The 22,962-nt window shown below is 40.6% G+C and overlaps 1 protein-coding gene across 1 annotated transcript in view; it reads right to left on the reverse strand.

Moving 5' to 3' along the window:
• Positions 1-100: 100 nt before the first annotated feature.
• LOC142352095 (cAMP-dependent protein kinase catalytic subunit beta-like) overlaps positions 101-22,962 on the reverse strand; it is an 85,686-nt gene continuing 62,824 nt past the window's right edge. Inside the window, exons 5-8 of the mRNA XM_075404465.1 lie at positions 8,484-8,566; positions 7,271-7,493; positions 6,591-6,713; positions 101-443 (exon numbers count right to left, since the gene is read on the reverse strand). Coding sequence (XP_075260580.1) covers positions 153-443; positions 6,591-6,713; positions 7,271-7,493; positions 8,484-8,566 — 720 coding nt within the window. The 3' untranslated portion in view covers positions 101-152. The remainder of the gene's footprint in view (positions 444-6,590; positions 6,714-7,270; positions 7,494-8,483; positions 8,567-22,962) is intronic.

The following is a 22,962-nucleotide window of genomic DNA, read 5'->3' on the forward strand; positions in this document are numbered from 1 at the left end:
TTCTCTAGCTGTTAATATAAAAATTTACAAAAATTGCAGTTATTTTGCGAGAAAAAGTTTGATAGATGTTCCAATTTTCAAGTTCCAAAAATAATTGTTGATTTTAGGCAAAAAACAGATCCATTAAATTAATAAATAGCAATAAACAGCAATCAGAAATCGTCAAATTCTCTCGAATATTTGTTGTTGACCGAATGTCTCAGAGGGGTTTCTTCATACTTGTCAAAATTGCTGTGGTCCCCCGCCCCTTTACATTTGGGCACGAAGGGGGCTTCCAGTTTCCGCTCGTAGGTCGCAATGTAGTCCACAGATTGGAACCACTTGTGATTTTTGATGTCTGCAACTCCTCCCTTCATGGCCCCGAATCGCTTAGTAGTGTCAACTTGTAGTAGCTGTCTTAAGAGGTCTTTGAGGTCAGATGAGAAATGGGATGGGAAACGGAGCTGAAAAAGAGGAAAAAACCCAAAAATAAAAATAAACCCATAAATGTCAGAAGAAATGACAGGCGGGTAGAAAGAGATTTGAACCCGCCGGGATTCGAACCCATGACCTCCCGATCCATAACCAGATGCACTTTCCAGATTACTTCAAAGTGAGAGCACTAGAGAGCACTCAAAAATGAAGAACGAAAGCGTGAAAAAGTCACTTGAGAAGTCAAAGAATGTTCTAGAAGAAAAGCGCAAAATTGTAAAGCGAAAAATTTGCGTAAAAAAAGACCCACACGTTTACAATAATTGCTACGATCTTCGTTCAAGAGCAATTAAAAAAAATGCGAAAAATTCATTTTTCAGTTAATTTTCAGGAAAATTCAGGTAAAAGTTCAGCCAGTGTCGACTGAACTTTTCAGGTAAATTTCTTGTAACTTCAGGTGTAGTTCAGGTGGGAACAATTTGCATGAACGATTCAGGAAATTTCAGCAATTTTTTCAGGTTATTTCATCTAAACTTTAGTTAGAGTGACACACAGAGAATAAATGGAATGTCAATGTCACCGTCTTCAGCTCAACGCCAAATGAACTTTACGCCAACTTAGCCCTCAGAGAAAAAGATCTCACGGTCTTCAAAAAGTTAACTATACTCTAACTTACACGAACTTTCTTCAATTTCTACCCTAAGACTAGTGTGAATTTAGCCTAAACTCAATTAACTTTAAGTTAACGTTGCTATTGTGATGGTTTCAAAGGAACATCAAGAAACATGACGAACTTTTATGCTATGTCAATAAGTGATGGCCACAAGACTAAACTCAATTCTAATTTTGTTTTGGCGCTATCAATATCTTCTTGATCTATCAATCAGATGTCAGAAGTAGTTTCTCTCACCCACAGAAACCCGATTCTAACATCCACTGACCTCCAACTAATGAACTCCATTGTACCTAAGCCATATATGATTCTCATGAAATAATGATGAAAAAAGAAAATCACCTCCGGGATTCGGAACTGAGATCTATTCACATATCAATCAAGTCAAATTTTTTTCAGCTAATCTAAATTTTCTCTGTAATTTCTCTTATAGATAACTATTACAAATACGAGCTAATTTTTTTATATTTTCAGTTCCATTTTAAATTTAAAATTCAACTTAATGAATTCTTTGACCCGTAATATTCACCACGACAATGGTTTCCAGACGAGCTACAGACAGAAAAGCTTTGGGTCTACAGAATGCAGAATCAGGTACTGCGTTGATTATGTCTTTTGTGGCAAAATGTAGCGCAGAGAAGAAAGAGGACAAGATCAAAACCAATGGAAGTGTACAGGACCTACAGGTAACGAATCTCATTCTTAGTATGTGCGGGCAAGATGCAATTATTAAACTTAGGAGCCTAAATAGTCTTAGGAATTTGATAGACACTCCGTATAAAGACATCAGATTGGCGATCCAAAGCTATATTTCTCCTAAAGAGAGAGTCGTAACGGCAGAAAGGGCTAAACTTCTGTCCGTAATACGAGGTGTAGGGGAGCCAGACGACGATGTTCTAGCACGTCTTAGAGAGGAAGCACGCTATTATGACTTCAAAAAACTCAAAACAGCGGCCAACCCCGAAAAGGAGTTGGTAAAAATAAAGTTTATCCCAGTTTTGAGGGAACCTGAGGCAAAACTTAGACTACTAGACGGTATTAAGGCAAAACCAGCAATGTCGGCTATTGAAATGACCGAGAGCTTACTGTTCAGAAGTCAAGCAATGGCTTTTGCAAGTTCTTCATCAGGTAATAAGCCCTTTACTGTGTAAGAAGAAGTTGGGTTCAACTTCAAAAAGACCTTTCGAAAACCAGATGAAAAATTTACGGCTAACAAACATGTGCACTAGATGTGGAGGTAAACCACAGTCTAGAAGACCGTGTCCAGCGCTAAGTAAAAAATGCGACACCTGTGAAAAGGTGGGATACTTCTCAAAAATCTGTAGAAGCAAACCTCAACCAAATTCAGGTAAGTGCAACAAACAGAATAACTTTTGCGAAGAAGCAAATATTTCTTCAGAGCAAGCGTCTTCATCATCGGAGATGGGGATGTTTTATACTAAATAACAAATTTTTAGCATATCTGCGACATTGGAATATATCTCAATGAATAGCTGCAAAGTAAAATTGCAAGTAGACACAAGTGCAGATAACACAATGATATCATCAAAAATGTGGACTGAGCTTGGTAAGCCTCAGTTGGATGGTAAGTTAAGACATCTCGAAGCTTATGATGGACATCAATTAGCGCTTCTGGGATCACTAACTTCTGACGTTGAGCGGAACGGAAGCGGGCTCACACAAAAACACCTAAGAGTTGCGCAGTCTGGTAAAGAATTTGGACTACTTGGTAGAAATCTTCTACCCAAGCACAGTGTGAACAACATCACAACCGAGCATCTACTTGCTGTGAAGGGTTACAAACCTCATGTGAAGCTGATAACAAGATCACAGCCAATGTTCTGCAAAGTCAGGAAAATACCTCTACCTCTTCAAGAGAAGATCACAGAGAAGCTGGAACAGATGGTGAGACAGGACATCCTTGAACCGGTACAACGAGGAGGAGTCGGTAATGCATCTCCAGTGGTGTGGAAGAGAAAGAAGAGTGGAGAACTGAGACTTTGCGTGGACTTGAAAGTGCATGTCAATGGAAAGCTCATGAATGAGGACTACCCAATACTAGACATGGAAACGATCTTCCACAATCTACATGGGGCCTCATGCTTTTGGCAAGATTGACCTCTCAAATGCCTACTATCAAACTGAACCCGATGAAGACGAAAAAGATATATGCACAATCAATACATCTCAGGGACTGTTCAAGATGTGCCGACTACCTCAGGGATTAAAAAACTCTTCTTCAGTCTTCCAGAATTGCATCGAATCAACACTCAAAGGAATTTAAGGTGTTGTGATCTTTCAAGACTATGTGTTGGTGTATGGAACTACCGAGGAACACTTCGACAAAAGAATGCTTGCAGTCAAGAGTCGACTAAGTGAGACAAATTTTACTATAAATGAGAAAAAAATTTAACACGAAACATGTCGATAGCGTTAGCTTTTTGGGATACTCCATTTCAAAGGAGGGAATAGCACCAGATCCCAAACATGTTGAAAAACTTAAAAAAATGCAAAAGCATCAACTAACCACAAACAGCTCAATTCGTTAGTTGGGCTACCAAATTTTTGTGGAAGAATGATTTCTGATTCTGATTACTGGCGGTGTTCTTTTGCAGGAAGGACATCCAGTTGTATATGTATCAAGAAAATTGACTCCAGCGGAGCTAAAATACTCGAACATAGAGCGGGAAGCACTGGCAATTGTTTTTGTGGTCACTAGATTGAAGCAATTCCTTCCTGGAAGACGATTTACCCTACAGACGGACCACAAACCACTGAAATATCTCTTTGCACCAGAAGAGGAGATCCCGAAGACAGCATCAGCTAGCATCACAAGATGGGCAATAGCTCTAATGGGCTTTGACTATGAGTTGAAGTACACACCAGGGAGAAAATACCCCATGCAGATTCTTTGAGCAGAATGAATTGTGACGAAGACGATTCCGACAACGATCGAGTGTGCTTCGCAATCAATAACATCTACATCGCTCAGAGTGATTTGGTGACCCAAGCAGAAAACAAAACTGAACTTGGAACAAACCGACTCTTCCAGGACATAATGAAACAAATCAAAAGCGGCAATAGGAAACAATTTCAGAAGCGGAAAAAGGATTCGAATAACAGAAAGATGCACTGACTCTACACAACGGAATCATCTTCAGAGGTGTTGTTCCTTTCATTCCAATCAAACTACGACATTTGGTTTTGGCAAAAGCGCATGAGACACATCCTGGGAAAGATGCAACCGAGGCATCAGTCAGAATGATAGCATGGTGGTCTGGCATTACCCCTGACGTTCAACATTTTGTTAGTAAAAGTAAGAATTGTCAAATGAACAGGCCTAGCCTGGTAAAAACAGTCTGTACGTGGCAAGAAGCCGACGTTTGGGAACGGCTCCACATTGACTTGGGTTATGCTAAGGACAAAGGACTCTTAGTAATTGTTGACGCGGGTTCTGGCTGGATAGAAGCTTTCCCCGCGGGAAATAGAACATCAGAAACAGTTAAAGTATATCTTAGTCAAATCTTTGCAAGATTCGGAATACCAAGACTTTAGTATCTGATAATAATCCTGAATTTGTAAGCGGTGACCTTAAACAGTGGTGTGAATCACTGGGAATTAAGAGAATGGAATCACCCGTCTATCATCCAAGAGCTAATGGACTAGCTGAAAGAGCAGTTCAGACAGTGAAGCGGGCACATCAAGCCTAGAGTCCCAATCTTAATGTGACATTCGGAGCATTCCTGCAAACATCACTGATGACACATCCCAACACTTCAAAGACGAGGAGCAAAACTCCAGTTGAGCTCCTGTTGGGACGCAGAGTAAGACTACCAGCAATAGCAGATTTCGACTTGTGCGAACCCTTTCTTTTCAAGCCAACGAAAAGACAGTTCCTGCTACCTTCATCATCAAGAAGGGCTTGAACACATCATCTATCTTTCATACGGCCCGAAAACTCAGCACAGACTATTCCAGTGAGCGACAATCAAATTGACAGACTAGACGAGGACAATTTGAAAACTGAACCAGCAGTGGAAGAGACCATATCTCAATCAGAACCACAACTTCAGAACACGGATGTGTAACCTTCACATCAAGATAAAGCTTCTGCAGCCATACCATTTGCAGAGCATAAACAACCTGAACCATCAGAGCCTTCACGAGCATCAACAAGAAATAGAAAACAACCCGACAGATTTGGAGAACCTATACCCACAAACTTGCTTAAAAAAGGAGGGAGGATGTGATGGTTTCAAAAAAACATCAAAAAACTTAGATGTTTTTTTTAAAGTTCAAAGAACAAAAGAGGAACTTACCTGACGAACTTTGATGCTATGTCGGTAAGTGATGGCCACAAAACTAAACTCAATTCTAATTTTGTTTTGGCGCTATCAATATCTTATTGGCCTATCAATCAGATGCCAGAAGTAAATTCTCTCACCCACAGAAACCCGATCCTAACATCCACTGACCTTCCACTAATGAACTCGGTTGTACCTTGGCCATGTATGATTCTCATGAAATAATGATGAAAATAGAAAATCACCTCTGGGATTCGGAACTAAGATCTATTCACATGCCAATCAAGTAAAATATTTTTAGCTCATCTAAATTTTCTCTGTATATTTTTGCATAGATAACTACTATAAATACGAGCTAATTCTTGTATATTTTCAGTTCCTTTTTTAATTAAAAATTCAACTTATTGAATTCTTTGACCCGTGTTATCGACCACGACAGCTATTTTAGCTTATGTTATGTGTTTTTCCATTAAAATCAAAGTATCATAATGCTACATTCCCAATGATTAAACTAATGGGTTTTTGCACTAAAGGGGTTAAGCGTAGTCTCATAAGAGGCGGAACTAGCCATTATAAACGCAAATCACTATAGGGGCGCAAAAATGTCAAACATAACCGACTAACGTTGTTCGGGGGCGGGGGGGGGGGGGGGGAGGGGAGGGGGGGGGGGGGGCTCGGTAGGTTGTCCAATGGAGTCATTGTTTAAATTAACTTGAGTTTTAGATTTTAGGTCTTTATATTACCATGATCAATGGTAATTCGTTCGGCAGTTTGTTAAATATTCCATTTCGAAAGGAAATATTGAATCTCTGTGCTTTCTGTCGTTTGTCTTTACTATTTTGAAAGCTCTATTTGTCATTTCGTATTTTATATTTTGAATAGGATTATTCCTGTTTCTTAATTTCAAATTGTGTTTTGTATACGAAATTTGAATGTTGTTTATTCTAATCAAATCAGTGCTTATGTACGTAAGTTTCACGTACTCGTTTGAAAAAATTTAGCGCAGATTTTTCTAATGTCAGGTCAAGTTCCTTAAATAACTTATTTAATGTTTCTTAATTAAAGATTGTCTTTTTGCCAGTTACATTTTATTCTTATATTTAATAGAGGAAATTTGCTATGTTATTTAATAATCGTTTTTAACAACATATAATTTTTAATCATGAGTTTTCGAGATAAATCAGTGAATGTATATACCACACCTTTCCTGCCACGATCTTTTCGTAAATGAGAATGTGTTGGTCTGCGTAGAATGGGGGGTACCCGGCTGTCATTTCGTAACACAACACTCCGAAAGCCCACCAATCCACTGCTTTATTGTAGCCCTGCAAAGACCCAAACAGTAAAATTAACCTCTTTTTTTTGTGTACGTCTCATGATGAAAACCTTCATTTTCAACGGGACTAAGAGAGGCTAAGTATTTAATATTTCTTAAGGATTTGTTTTGTTTTTTTTTGTCAAGATGACAGCGCTGAAATGGTTTTTAGGCGTTTTTAATGTCGCGAAAGAGTGGTTTTTACTTTCTTGTATTTTATAAGCTTGCATTAATATGTTATGTAACTTCTGTTATGTAACTTCAACACTTTAACAGCTGTTATGTAACTTTAACACTTTAACAGCTGTTATGTAACTTCAACACCGATACCTCTGTGGCGTACGCAATTTATTCGTACGGTGTATATTTAACATTTATTGAGGCACTAAGCCAATTTTTAACCCCCAAACCTTTTGACTTAATGAGTCTTTATAAAAAGTCGCGGCTTCGACTCCTGTAACATTTTCTGCAGCAGCTAATAATTTGCAAACAACTAGGGTCATCAGCGCAACGGGGGGACTGGGTTTAAATTTCAGATAAGACTCAGGTTAAGTTTAAAAAACGCACTTTACTCAGAATGATTTCAGGTGCCAGATACTCTGGGGTTCCACAGAGAGTCCAAGTCCTCCCTTTGACCTTCTTGCAGAAGCCGAAGTCTGTCACTTTGACATACCCCCGGTAGTCAATCAACAGGTTCTCAGGCTTCAAATCTCGGTAGATGAGATCCAGATAGTGCAGGTACTCGAATGCCAGGAGGACTTGAGAACCGTAGAAACGAGATCTGCTCTCACTGCAAACATTGAAACTGTGTCTAGTACCAAAACCGGATCTTTTCCGTTTGTGCCCCCCCCAGTACGTTATGCAACCCCCAGTTATGGAGCACGTGTCATTAAGTAGTAAATCATTATGATAAAACGGCATGTGCGTCTGGGGGGGGGGTGCAAATAATATGCACCCAATAAGCTGGGGGGGGGGGGGAATGGTCGGAAGGGATCCCGAAAATGTTATGATTTTCGTTCCCAGTATCTCTTATCATCAAGTTCTTATTGACATTTGTTTTGAAATTTTTGGTATCTTTAATATTAGAAAGAAAACTGGAGCAAATATTCTTCAGTCGAGGGTTCTGAGCCCCACCCGGGGCCGAGGATTTTCCAAAAAAATAACGGGGAAAAGTGTAAAAAGTGTAAAAATAAAAAAAAATACACCCCTATTTCTCCGCTTAATTAAGGCGGAAGAGTGTAACTATAAAGGTGTAATTTCAAAAAATAAAAGTGGAAGGAGGTACTGAGGATTGATCCCCCCATCTTCTCCCTCCGGGAAGCAACTATTGTAAAAACGGATCAGTTGTAGATAGGAACCAGCATCTTTTACTTGCAAGCCCAGTGTGCTAAACATTGCACCAAATGGTCTTAAGCTCTCGAAACTGGGCAAAACTTTTATAACCCATTATTCTCTTGTTCTTTCTTTTTTTTCTCAAGGCTTCATCTCTTTAATACAAAATACTTTGAACAAGTAGAGTTTCTTGTCAAGCTTATCTTATGCAAAGTTTGTCTTTTTTCCCATTATAGCCCCCCATGAAATTATACCCCCTTTTACGGTATATTTACCATGATTGGGAGGGCTGAGGGAGGGGCTATTCGTTATCTGACCCAAAGCTGGCCGGGGGTGGGGGTGTTGGGGGGGGGGGGGCTATAGTGGGAAAGACTTCGAAGTTTTCATTTGGTTGCACTCTCCCTCTCTCTCAGCCTTCAACTTTTTGTGAATAATTTGAAATACTCACTTGAATCGGCCGCTTTTTCTCAAATGTGAGAACATTTCTCCTCCATTTACGTACTCAAGTGCCAGATACAGGTAACTGTTGTCCTGAAAACAAACAAAGATCCTGGCCCAAGCTATTCTGGAATTTATATCGTGCGAGAAAAGTATCTTTTCGTACATTTCATCAGGTCTAACATGATTAGTTTTTGGATCTATTCTGTTTTTCCCTCCCCAACTTTTTTACAGCCCCCAGTTACAAATTATATGTCGTTATATACACTATAGTACCAAAAAAAAATTTGAAAAGCTGCAAAATCATCAAAAAATACATTATTTTTAGTTCAAATCAGTTTTCTAATAACGGGAAGATAGGCTTTTAGTTTTTCTATTATATAGTAGACAGTTTATGAAGTTCTCAGAAAAACTTTTAAGGACATCTGAGGCAAGGTTTTGGCTATTTTTCTTCCAAGTTTTTGCAAATTTCTCTCGGCTTTCGTAATTCTTGCTTCACAATTGCCCATAAAATTTCAATTGGTTTCAGATCGGGATTATATACCCACCATTCCAGTACCTCCCGCTCCTCTTGTTTGAAGAATTTGTTGACAATCTTTGCTTTATTTACAGAAGCATCATCTGGTTGAAATATAAGGTTTTGAAAATGCAATTCAGTTTTTGTAATTTTTCAACGAGTCCAAGCGAACTAGGCATTTTAGCTTGTTTGATCATCTAACGGAAGGTGTCCGCTCAACTGATGTTTTGTACCCCATGAGATTAGTGATGTTTTGTACCTCTGATGTTTTGTACCTCATGAGATTAGTGATTGCGTGTGCAAAATCAAAATGTTTCCAGAAATCTCGTTTCATTTCTCCGAATAACTCGAACAATTCTTTCGCTCGAGCCTGTTACACTCTAGCTGAAGTTTGTATGCATACTGTGTACTATTTTGATACTGCTATCTTGATTTTAAGCTGAGTTACTCTTGTTTTCTGACTATCAAAATAGGATATTTGCAATTGCAACAGCGTGGCGAACAATAAATTAACACAGCATCTTAACCTTCTTTTCTGTGTAGGCAGAAAAAATGAGAATGAAAACGCGTTAAAAACAGAAATTTCACGCCTTTCTTCACGACTTTGCGACAATCAGACGTTTTGAGCAAAAGTAACGCTTAAGGCGCACAAATTGTGCTGTACGTAGCTAGTTCAGTACAATACTATGTAAAAAATAGCACGTGCTCCTGGGGTGTAAAGATATAAGCCCTGGGGGTGTAAAGATATAAGCTGAGGGGGGCAAATCAGAATAAATCGGAATTTTTTGTCAGTTCTTACACAATACTCGTGGTTGTGGGAGGAAAGAGAAGCAGTCAAAATAATTCCCAGTGTCATCAAAAACATTAAAAGACTAAGGTAGAAAAACATCATCTTGAACAACAAGCCTGACGTCAAAATGCACATTCAATTAAAGGTCTGCTTGAAAATCACTATTGCGTTTTTTAACAACACAAAGAGAGTTCAAAACCAATTCCAATTTACTTTTGCAAACGAAAAAATTGACCGGTTCATTAGTAGTAAATAAAAATACTTTTGCTAGAATTAAAAAAGCATGCTTAATTAAATTTTGTTTGTTTGAAAAGAGGCAATAACCAACAAAAACCAACAACAACATCCAACAACAACCAACAAAAACTAATCACTTGAAAAAGCAACAATGTTATATGAAGCTAGCAAATATTGTTAAGCTGCAAATTTCCAATTTTTTAAAAATATAATAGTTTTTCGCAATTTTTCAAGATCATGGTTCAGAATTAAGCTTCTAAAAATGGGCAATTTCGGGCAAGCGTGGAGTCAAATGACAAATTATGTCACCCTTGTCTACATTATTTTTTATATTTGTCCACGCCATCACTGTTGCCCACAGTTACCAGTCGTTATAATTGGTTATATATTGGTAATTAGTTAATGCTAATTTCAGATTAGGAAGACAATTAGAAGTTTTGCAACTAGCTATATCACTGCTCATACAAAAATTTAAGTCTGAAATGGCTCTTAAGAAAATCGAAATAATTTTGGCCGAAAATATGCCTTAAAATAATAATAATAACAAGCAGTAAAATTAGGTTTACCTTACTTGCTTAAAATATGCACATGGGTTAAGTTTATCTGTGAAAATGACTGGCGGCAATCATGATTTTTTCTTAACTTATGTCTACAAAGATGATGACCATTATTTATCGGAAAAAAATTAGTGATAACATGTTTTCATTGTTGTCCATGAAACATCCATATTCCGTCAAAAATAGCAATTTAGGCAACTTGTAATGGTTCAGATTGTTTTCTTAAAACGCAACATAATATCTTTTGTCAAATAAAAAAGTAAATTCTTTATTATGATTTTCACTAGTTCAATTTAATAAATTTAGAGTTGAGAGGTAAAAATTTCTAACATTATTAGTAACCGGAATTGCATTTCTTGGTGGACAAAACTACAAAATGTTTTAAACCATGACTTATATAAAGGGTGAAAAACACTCCTTCGTAGTTCAATTCATTTCAAACGCTATAAGCAACGTGTAACAGTAAGTCATATCAAGTAACGTATAAGCATTGTGACGTACAAAACAACAAGTGAAAGCTTAGACGGCAAGGTTTTTTCGATGCTCTTTTACTGGTTTTTTGTCTGATGTCATTGACGTCAAAATCAGTTCGTATTCAATCGGCAATTGTCTAGAAAACCAAAAAATATTGAGCCGAAAACCAGCTTAATCGATACATATCATGGTTATATTTACCTAAAATTAGGTTAAATGAACTTTTTCGGAACTTTCTACGTATTTTAGAACGAATTTAAATCTTATTTGGAACGATTTATATGCACATTTGAATACTCGATTCTGATTGGCTAATAATATCTCGCTTACTTATTTACTTCTTAGCATCCTCCGGCCCGGAAGAAGATGTTGGGAAAACTGGTACAAGTTTTACAAGCGGGCGGACGAGTGAACCGGTCGACGTACGTAAAACGGCGGAGGGCGCGACGCTATCGGAGCCGTAACGGAGTTCCACAATCCGAGCGGTTGGGTAGTAACCCCTAGGGTTGGTTTCTTCAACTATCCAAACCAAGTCACCGGTCTTAAGGTGTTGCTCGGCAGGCGTCTGCCACTTAGAGCGTCAGTTCAGCGTCGGTACGTACTCTTTGATCCAACGGGACCAGATCGCATTAGCGTACGACTGCGCAAGGGCGTAACGTTTACGATGGTCGAATTCATTATTGCCGACAACAGACGGAATACCGGTAGAGTGTTCTCCTGAAAGAAAGTGGTTAGGCGTTATGGCGTTCAAATCGCACGGATCAGCGCTTACGGGTGTTAAAGGACGGGAATTGAGAGCATTCTCCACGAGACAAAAGGTAGTATGCAGTACCTCATCAGTGAGGTGACGCGTGCCAAGAATAGTATACAACACGCGCTTGAAGCTGCGTACCAACCTCTCCCAGATACCACCTTGATGTGGTGCGCTGGGTGGATTGAATCTCCACTTAATACCTTTGTGAGCGAGCTCAGCTGCAATGTTGACAACGTTCCACTTTTCAATACTTTCTCGGAGTTCTTTGTCTGCTCCAATAAAGTTAGTGCCATTGTCCGACCAAATCATGGCAGGTGTACCCCTACGTGACACAAACCGCTCAACTCCCATAACACAAGAACTGGTGTCCATGGATGTAACTATCTCGAGATGGACAGCGCGAGTAGTGAGACAGGTGAAGAGGAAGCCCCAGCTTTTCTCAGTAGTACGGCGGACAGTAACATAGAATGGCCCAAAGTAGTCAACGCCAGTGTTCGTGAAGGGAGGAGACTGGTAAGCAAGTCTCTCCTTAGGTAGGTCAGACATGATTGGTTGCATAGTTACAGCTTGGAATTCTCGGCATCTCAGGCAGTGTGTTTTGATGGAACGCAAGGATGTTCTTAGTTTCAGTACTGTGTAGTGTTCCTGCACAATTGATCTTAGGTATTCAACGCCCTGATGATAATGCTTTACGTGCGTGTGTGCAAGGAACAGTTTTACAAAGGGATGACGTGCATCTAAGATGATTGGGTAGTTTACATTAAACCCAACTTCAGTTAACCGCTTGATGCGGCCCGTGGAACGGATTAGCCCATTTGGACTAATAAACGGTGAATGTTGAGCAATTCGGCTACTCCGTTTAACGAATTTATTGTCAAGAAGATCTTTTCTTTCGGCTTCAAAAGACTTTCCTTGCACCAAGTACTGTAGATGACGCTCGGCTTCGTCAAGCTCAGTAAGGTCAGTAATGCTACCATCGGGGTTACGGTAGCTGGCATGTTTCGGCAAAAGCCGGAGAACGTATGCGGCAATGCGCAAGTACTTTTGATAAGAACTAAACTTATCAAATGGGAATAACGACGGAACGGGAGTTGTCTGTTTTTTAACAGATGTAGCGAGAGAGACAGTGTCTTCTATGATGACTGCTTGGTTGACGCCAAGTTTGATGATATTAATGACGTCTTTGTTCGGTACGAAAGGGAAACTTGAGTCAGATAAGAAATGTGGACCATTGACCCAACTGCTTAGTTGCAAAACCTCAGCGGACATTCCACGCGTGCCAGCGTCAGCTGGATTATCCTTAGTTGCGACGTGATTCCATTGGTCAACGCTGGTATGCTCCAAAATTTCACAAACGCGGTTTGCAACAAAGATTGGTAAAGATTGGTTGCTTTTCATTAGAGTTTATCCGCTGAAGAACGGTCGTGCTGTCTGTCCACATGAATACTTGGTTAACAGTTACAGTAAGTGCCTGAATAATTTCGTTCTTAAGCCGAGCGGCAAATAGAGCTGCTTGCAGTTCCAGTTTAGGGACAGTCATTACTTTCATTGGCGCCACGCGCGCTTTCCCCAAAACAAACGCAAGCTCTGTTTTTATCTTGCCTGTAGGGGTTGTTACTCGGGCTCGAAGAAATGCGATGGCACTAAAAATATCCTGGGAACTGTCACCGAACATATGCAACTCTGTTTTTTCAAAGGGTCCACTAAAGTAACTTCGAGGAATTTTGATTGTTTTCAAGCTTTGGTAAGTCCGCACTCCAAGCCAAAAATCTTTGAACCATGTCTTGTGGGAGCTCGTCGTCCCATTGTTGTCCTGTGACACGCCAGATGTCTTTTAAGAGCAGTCGCGCACCGACGGTAAACGGTGCGACGAGACCAATGGGGTCAAAGACTTTCGAGACAAGACTTAGGACCAAGCGTTGCGTGAAGGACTTGGTGATAGCGCAACTCGTACCCCGACTCACAACTAAAGTGTCATTAGTGTGATCCCACTTTAACCCTAGCACATCCGATGAATCCTCCTGACATGAAACAATAACCTTGGGCTCAGTAGATTGAGGCGAACCATCAATTTGATCAGCCAGATTTTGCACATTGCTTACAAACTTTGTAAGCTTGAACCCACCGAGATGGAGAAGATGTACCAATTCCTTCGATCTTTTGATGGCTTTCTCAGGAGACTCCACTGAGTCAAGGTAATCGTCCATGTAGAAGTTTTCAAGGACGGCTTTTGCAGCTTCGGGGTAAAACATGGCATTGTCTCTCGCAGTGCGTTGTAATGCATAGTTGGCGCATGTGGGCGAGTCTTTAGCCCCGAATATATGGCGCGTATATTGATACACTACAACGTTAGTTGTGGGGTCCTCCCGCCACAGAAAGCGAAGTGATGGTTGATCTGATGGTAATACACCAACCTGTAGAAACATTCCCTCGATGTCGGCAGAGACGGCATATGGATGTTGTCGGAAGCGAAGAAGTACGTAAATAAGGTTTTGGAGCAGATCAGGGCCAGTGAGCAAAGATGTATTCAGTGAGGCGCCATGAAATTTTGCTGCTCCATTGAGCACCCGTCGCACCTTACCCGGTTTGTTCGGGTATAAAACCGGATGGTGGGGTAGGTACCACTCTTTATCGGACCGGTTCTCAACCTTGTGAGCGTCCGGAACCTCAATTACATACCCCTTGTTTAGGTCTTTCTTGATGGTACTAGTATACTTCTCTCTAAGGTCTTCATCCTTAGCCAATCGTTTTTCGAGAGATTTTAGTTGCACAAGGGATAAGAAGTAATTATTTGGGAGCTTGGTGTTATATGCTGCCCACAGCTTTCCGACATCTTATCTCAGGCCATTGTGTATGGTGGTACTCTCAAGGATTTCGTGAGCCCTTGCGTCTGCTGCAGATCTTGAGTCGACCTGCTTGTTTGCCCCGAATGATTCAATGTCGTACCATGACTTTACTTGACTTGCTAACTCATTGTCTTGTTCGATATTCACTTTAAGGCACGTTGAGGTTAAACACGAACTTGATGGTAACGGACCGCTTAAGACCCAACCTATGGGCAAGCGTACGGCAACGGGTGAACGCTTCTCATCGGCAGAGAAGTATTCTAACGGGCGGATGGCATGATAGACATCTTGTCCGAGTATCATCTCAATGTCTTTATAGGAATATGTTACGGGATCAAGGACTGCTAAGTGTGGGTAAGTCTCTTGCAGGGCCTGTACATTAATTATATCTGAGCCGACGTTCAGACTCTCTTTAACGAAAGGGTTGACGGTGAATGGTTCGAAATCTTGTTGTTCTCTTGGTTTCACAGTAACTTCAACAACCCTAGTATCAACTACTTCTTCGGTATTAATACCCTTGACAGTTAGCTTTAATGCTTTACCGTGCAAACCGAGTCTATCTGCGAGACTACCGGCCACCCAAGAGTTACTGCAGGCGGTATCACACAAAACTAAAGCCTTGGTATCTATACCGGACGAATTGACCAACTGCAATTCAGTCTCCTGAAGGAGCCCCTTAACATCAGTAACAGATGACATTGTTGTGGTCTTATTAGGCTGGAGTTGACTAGAAGTTGCTTTACTTTGACCTGTGATGCCAGAAGGTTGAATGGTATTGGAATTTGTCGACTGTTTTGTTGGGAAAACCCTATCTGCTCCATGCAATAGTGTGTTATGCGAACTATTGCAACCTTCTGCTCGGCACTTTCTTGGTTGAGGGCACTGGCGGAATGTGTGCTTGTCCCGTAAGCACGAAAAGCAAAGTTTGTTATCCGCCACCAACTTAGCTCTCTGGGTTGGAGTCTTTTCCTTGAAAACTCGACACTCCCATAGCCGGTGGTTACCTTTGCATACAATGCATCGAAAGTAAGTATTTGTGGAAGCAGATGGCATTTGCTTCTTTGTTTCCGTTTGTCGCGAATTTGATGCAAACACTTTTGAGGCTGTTTTGGTCTTGGTTACTGAAATGATGTTCTCTTCAGGTTTGGCCTTGGTTGCGCTTTGTTTCATAAGATCATGGGCCTCAGCCTTTTCTTTAAGCCAATCGTTAAAGTCAAGGAGGGTCGGCTTAACCCAGTGCTTCTTAACCGTAAAGAGTGACCATGACTCTTTCATGTTTGGTGGTAACTTCTGTACCGCTTGGTTAAGTAGGGAAGCGCTCTTCAAATCAGCATCATATGATAACGACTTGAAAACCCCAACGAGACTGGATATTGCAGCAGAATAGTTTATGATGTTATCACTATTGTGCATTTTAAGAGGTGGAAAACTGCTTAGTTTATCCAAGTTTGCACTTACGACTGCCTGTGGCTGGCCAAATTTACGTTCCAAAGTCCTTAGTGCATCCTTGTACATTAAACCACAGTAAGCAAACTCGGCGATTGCAATCTTTGCTTTACCGGTGACGAGTGTTTTAATGTAAGTCAATTTAACGTCATCAGTGAGCGACTGCGAGTCAATCGCGCTTTTGAATTGACCATACCACTCATGCCACTTTAATGGGTCGCCATTAAATTTTGCAAGTTTCCACTCGGGCAAAGGGTCGTTTTTCTTACTTGTTATCGCATCAGCCAGTTCCCTAATCAATGACATATTGTCTGGTATCGGAGGAGCAGGTGCAGACACCTGCGGACCACTCCAACTTAACGGAGTGGGCCCAATAAAGGGGTATGTTGGCTGAAAAACCGGAGTAGCTAGACCAGGTACAACATTACTAGTGGTCGCGATCAGGTTTTCCTGCTGTGCACCTGATGGTGATTGCATATCAATCAAAGGGGGCGAATTCTGATAAATTCGTAGTAGAACATAAGTGCTTGATGGTGCAATATGGGTGTGTACATTTGGAGGCAGACTATTCACGGTGGTTGTGTCTTGGTTGACTATTGACGGTCTTTGCTGTGGAAACCGCAAATGACTCATATTTGGCACAAAGTTTTGGCCAAATAGGATATTGGGCATATTTGGGACAGGAGCAGCAACGGAACGTACAGCTTTGTGTACTGGGTTATTATTATTCTGGAAAGTGTTGTTGACGAGAGGAGGATTAATCAAAGGGGCGTGTGGGAAGGGAGCAGTGAGGTTAGGTAAGAAGACTGGGTTCGGAATCGGAAGGACGTTAGGATGAGCGGGTTCGGAGTCGTGCTGTTGAATTTTTGGACTTGGTGGGGCGCTTGGGTGCAGGGGAACGTTGATTGCGGGGGCTGGATGATTTGTTGTCGGAAAGGGAGGAAGAGTGGCGTTTGGTGCTCGGGGGACAAAATTAATTTGTTGTCGGGGGCATATACGCTGGGCCGAATTATTCTCGGGCAGACTTGATGTTTCAGGTCCCCTGGATTACGAAATTTAAAGTTGTGCGTTGGGAAAAACCTCGGTTGTAAAATTCTGATTTTCTTGTGGTGCGAACGTCTGTTGTGGAATGGGCTGTTGAATGGGCGGTGAAGAAGCCCCTGGGGCGTGTACAGAAGGCGGCTGACTATCCGCAGTTCCTTGGTTAGTTATGCTTGGGAGCGCCGTGCCTTGCTGGCCTCTTTGATTCATTTGCGCCCTTAGGTGCGCCTGGTACAACGCCTGTGTGCTAGCAGCAGCCAAAAAATTTTCAGGTGGAGTATAATAGGGGTCGAGTTGCTGCAAGGTCTCATTGCTTAAAATGTAATTGCCTCGACCATTTTTTGGAATAGAACGCCTTGAAATTTCAGTGTTCTGATCTTCCACTGTTTTGCCGTTGTTGTGGCTAGGACATTCTGGAGGGTCAATCATAACCTGTGGTTCGCTAGTTTTCTCCTCATTGTGAAAACTTAAAGCAAGTGAGGTGTTGATCCAGTCTTGGACAGCCTTTTCACTTCTCATTGAGCTCCTAGCACTTGCAGTTGTTTCAGATTGGCTACCTTTAGAAACGGCGTCCAGCAATTCAAACTCTTGCAGAGTTGCCTCTGCCAACCGTTTCCTGTTGTTTTCCTCCAGTTCATCTAATTCCAGTTGCTTTTTCTGTTTAGCAAGGCGAATGGCTGCCTCATTCTGTTTTTCAATTTCTTCACGCTTCATCTTAGCAATTACATAATCATGTTTACGCTGACTGGATGTTTTTGACGATGTCATAATTGAGGGAAGTCTAGAACGAATGGAAGCCCTCGGTTCCTGAAACTCACTCACTTTATCATCAGCAGAGTTGATGTAGTTTCGTGCTGAAGTGAGGATCTTGTCGTTGTTGGTTGTCATTGCCTCTAAGTAAGACTCTAGTGAAGGAACAGGTGCACTTGGATCCTCCGTTTTTCCAGCAAATGCAATCAGGTCCTCATTTTTGTCTACAACGGTCATAAAAGCTTCGTTGCACTTTGTTACTAGGCGTTCAACTTTCACTCGCCGGCTTTGACTATTTATACAATGAAGGATATCGTCATGTATAGCATGCAATTCAGCCTCACGCTTTGACCTGGCAGCGTACAACTTTTTGACTTTTTGATCAAGACTATTAGACATCATGATGTTATTATTTCCAAATACCAGCAAAACTACCACTGCACACGGTTATCTTTTATAAGCACACTCCAAACAAATCAAACCCACGCAATTCAAACCCAACGCAAAAGACACCAAACACAGCACACTGTAGACAGTCTGTAAAACAAACCGCCCAAAGAGCAGAAAATGTCGTCGAGCACCCTGTGCCCAACAAAAACAGAAGTGGAGCGCTGAACGCTATGCGCTCAACGCACAGGGAGACAAAGGACACGGGAAGTCGAGCGAGGAACGCGCGACGAAACGGAAACGTGACGGACGGGAAGTCAGACGGGCAACGCGCGACGCAACGGGAACAGAACCGACGAGAAGTCGAGCGAGCAGTGCGCGACGGAACGGAAAAGGGACGTGCGGGAAAGCGGGTGAAAAACGCGCAACGCAACGAAACGGGACGGTGGGAAAGAACGGGCGGGAAATGAGGTTGGAAAGAACTATGTTAGCATACCACAGCAAAAACTCAACCGACCAACCTAGCCGTAACTCCAGAACAAACTTAAGTCACACCCTAGGAAGAAGGAGAGAAGCTACTGCAAGAAAATCTAATATAGTTCATTATACGGCTATAACGACAAATTTAATGGCAAACTAATTTACGACAATTAAGTAGTACACTAAAAGGATGAAGAGGTCGAGAAAATTACTAGCCGTAACTCCAGAAAAAACTTAAGTCACATCCTAGCGAAACCCAAACCGTAACAAACAATCAGCATACTAACGTTATTAAACAAACTACAGGAAAATTGAATAAACTACAATAGCGTGTTTGTAGACTAAGATAGTTGGAAAAGTCGAGAAACAATCCAGCCGTAACTCGAGAATAAACTTAAGTCACACCCTAGAAGGCAACAGGACCAAACCAACTAGCAAACAGGTACACACAAACATACAGCAGCAAAATCAATATACTACAACAGAAGGGCTAGTGAATTAGTTAAGTTGAAAAGTCAAAGGACAATCCAGCCGTAACTCGAGAATAAACTTAAGTCACACCCTAGAAAGCTATAAGACCTAAACAACAAACCAGCATACTAGCATACTCAACATACTACAAGAAAAACAACAACATACTTCATCACATTTGACAACATACTACATCAAAATCCGGGAAAGTAGCGTAAAAAAACGAAAAGCGAAAACTTGGGAGAGCGACGTTATTGAGGAAAAACGGAACAAGAAGATTTGAAAATTTAAAGGACAAAAAGGACGCGGGCGAAACGATACGTACACGAACGACGAAAAAAAAAATAGGAATTCGATAATTTTTTCAGTAGGCCGGAGGTTGTGAAAATTTTCACAACTTTTTCTTTGTAATGAATTTCACTCAATTAACGAACATCCCGTACTGAACCTTAAATTCGGACGTTTATTAAGACTTGCAAAGTCTTGGCCAAGTCCGACAAGTCTTAAATGTGTTATGATCATAGCTCTGAATCAGTACTGATATCTAGACTTGGAATTAGACTTGCCCAGTATTGATATTGACTTGGCGTTCAGTACGGGTTTCTTGTTGGAGAAATTGATTTTTGACAACATGGTCAAAAATTTATGCCTTTGTCCAATTTTTTTCTATTTTTGGTCAATTTTTTGCGATTTCTGGAAAACAGAACGGTAATCCACTAAACTGGACAACTTTATGCTAGAAAGTACGGTTTATCAATATTCGGTATTGATTTTCTAAAATTTTTCGAATTGCCTCAAAATTGACCAAAAATTTTCAAAGTTGAACAATGTAGCATTATTTTCTCTAAATTTTCTCTATATGAGATGTTATTTTTGGATATACTAACCGACTATATCATTTTCTCGGTTTTTGGGTAAATCTACCAAAAATTTTCAAAATCGATGTTTTTGCGTCTCAAAACTAAGGTTTGTCGGGGCCCCTTACCTATTTTTTTTTCTCTACGAAGAGTAGTTAATTTTTACTACCCCATGCAATATCCAAATATATTCAGGGTTGGCCAGGGTGGATTTCTTGCCGTCCAAATTCAAATATAAATATATGGAATTCAGTTAAATAAACGAAATTTGTGCGGTTTTGTCTTACAGTTTTTTTTAAACCTTCCTCCGGCAGCTTTCTCAGACAATGGGTCCACGAATTGGTAAGTTGTAAAACACATTAGCGAGGTGGGCTCCATGTTCAGTCACACTTTCCCCTCTTCAAGTTCATGAGTGTAGATCAAGTTGTGAGATTGCGCCCCATTCAGAACTGTATATTCAACAAAAGTGTAAATTTGTCCCTCTTAGAGATCCTCTACAAGATAGTAGTTGTCAGAGGTTAAGAAACTGCCACCTGATATAACATATGTCTATGCCTCTCTTTCAAGAGCCCAGTTTTTTCCCGCTCCTTTGGAGCAGTGGGAACCACGGTTTCGGTGTAAATTGGTGTTCGCAAGCCGGGAGTGGCACCAATATAGAGGGTGAAAAACACTCCTTCGCAGTTCAATTCATTTCAAACGCTATAAGCAACGTGTAATAGTAAGTCATATCAAGTAACGTATAAGCATTGTGATGTACAAAACAACAAGTGAAAGCTTAGACGGCAAGGTTTTTTCGATGCTCTTTTACTGGTTTTTTGTCTGATGTCATTGACGTCAAAATCAGTTCGTATTCAATCGGCAATTGTCTAGAAAACCTAAAAATATTGAGCCGAAAACCAGCTTAATCGATACATATCATGGTTATATTTACCTAAAATTAGGTTAAATGAACTTTTTAGGAACTTTCTACGTATTTTAGAACGTATTTAAATCTTATTTGGAACGATTCATATGCACATTTGAATACTCGATTCTGATTGGCTAATAATATCTCGCTTACTTATTTACTTCTTAACAACTTAAAGAGCGCACGACGAATCAAATAATTAAAGTAACAACAATGCAGTATCAGTTTATCAGCGAGAAAGCCATTTTAACCTAAAAGTATCACAAAGATACAAATACTTCCTTATTTCTCGCTCAAAAATGTGCAAACAAAGACCGCAAAGGGACATCCACTATTTTGTCTTATCTCTCAGTCCAAATCCAAGACAAGTCAGGTTTGAACCAGCATTCATAAAAAAACAAAAATTTATAAGCGAATAGTTAACGCAAGACACATCATTCATTTCGGGCATCTCATGGTTGCACTTTATGTACTATCATCTACATGGTTTTCCTGTAGCAATAAAAACAGCGTAACTGCTCGAAAACTCAAAAAGATCTTGAAGACGAAAAACAGCGACAAAAGCTAACAGTTATTTTTGATATCTACGTGGTTTTCATTAAAAAAGATGTTTAATCCGAAACACATTAGTAGTGATGTGTCTTTCTGGGCAAACTACGGGGGGGGACATAAGTGTCTTCCCGTGAACACTACGGGGGGGGACACAAGTGTCTTCCTGGGCAAACTACAGGGTGGGACACTTTGAAATTCTTTCTCCTTATTTCCCCTGCCATGCATGAAACTAATCTTAGGAAACCATTTTCCCTCCACTTGCGTGACTGGTTTGCCGCTTTGGGCTTGAAGCCATTTTAACTACCACCGCTTTTGCTTTGAAAGTTAATTCGTCATATGTCTGCGCCAGGGTACTTTAATCTTGTTTTGGTCTGGGCAAACTACGGGGGGGGACATAAGTGTCTTCCCGTGAACACTACAGGGGGGGACACAAGTGTCTTCCCGGTCAAACTACAGGGGGGACATAAGTGTCTTCCCGTGAATACTACAGGGGGGGACACAAGTGTCTTCCCGGTCAAACTACAGGGGGGGACACAAGTGTCTTCCCGGTCAAACTACAGGGGGGACACTTAGATTTTTTCTTTGTTTTTCTCTGAGTCTTATGGAGGGGAGGGGGGACACTTGCATTTTAAAAAAAAATCAGTTTAAGGAAACCAACCAGGAAGAACTTTAAAAGCCGTGGGGGGAAAGGAGCTGTCATGTAGACACAAACAAAAAAAAAGTAATTATCATACCCTGCAAAAGTCACCTAATTTTCATTTGTCTATAATGCTTGCTCAAAAACAGCATGACAACAACAATCGCGACGGTAGATTTAAAAACCATTCATGAAATCTATAATTTAATAAAAACAGACTATCCAGAGCATAATGAAAGATTTTTTTACTTTTTGGCAACCTGCTTGCACTTGGACCCTAATGTTAACCTCGAAATTGCACTAAAACTGAGGCCTTATGGTGGGATCATTGGAATAGATAACTCTTCATTGGATACTTATTTGAAATCATTTAAAGTGCTTCGCTTACATGCAATTCTTCATGATGCCTCTGGATTTATTGCAGAGTATAGCCAAAAGGGTCCAGGATACTCTTACGTTTTGCCTTGTCCAATCACAAACGCTTACGTTGGTCACCTGACAGGTTTATTCTTCTGCATGTTCGTGAAAACTTTTAAACGTAACTTATTCAGTTTGCTGGAATGTTGAGTCCGGAGATTGTTGTTATAGATTTTGAAGGTTTTCGACACAAAAAGAGTGGATTCATTATAAAAGAATTATCTATTTGTTCAAACAACTACTCAGACACGGTTCTTTTTCTTCCTCCAATTTCCTTCAACTCGCTGTCCTCGAGTGAGAGGAAAACGCATCAGTGGGTATCGAAGCATTTGCATGGTATTTCGTGGGACAGCGGCAGCTACCCTTACT

The sequence above is a fragment of the Convolutriloba macropyga genome, chromosome 13 (assembly GCF_964194025.1).
Source record: "Convolutriloba macropyga chromosome 13, txConMacr16.3, whole genome shotgun sequence".
Lineage (NCBI taxonomy): Eukaryota > Metazoa > Xenacoelomorpha > Acoela > Convolutidae > Convolutriloba > Convolutriloba macropyga.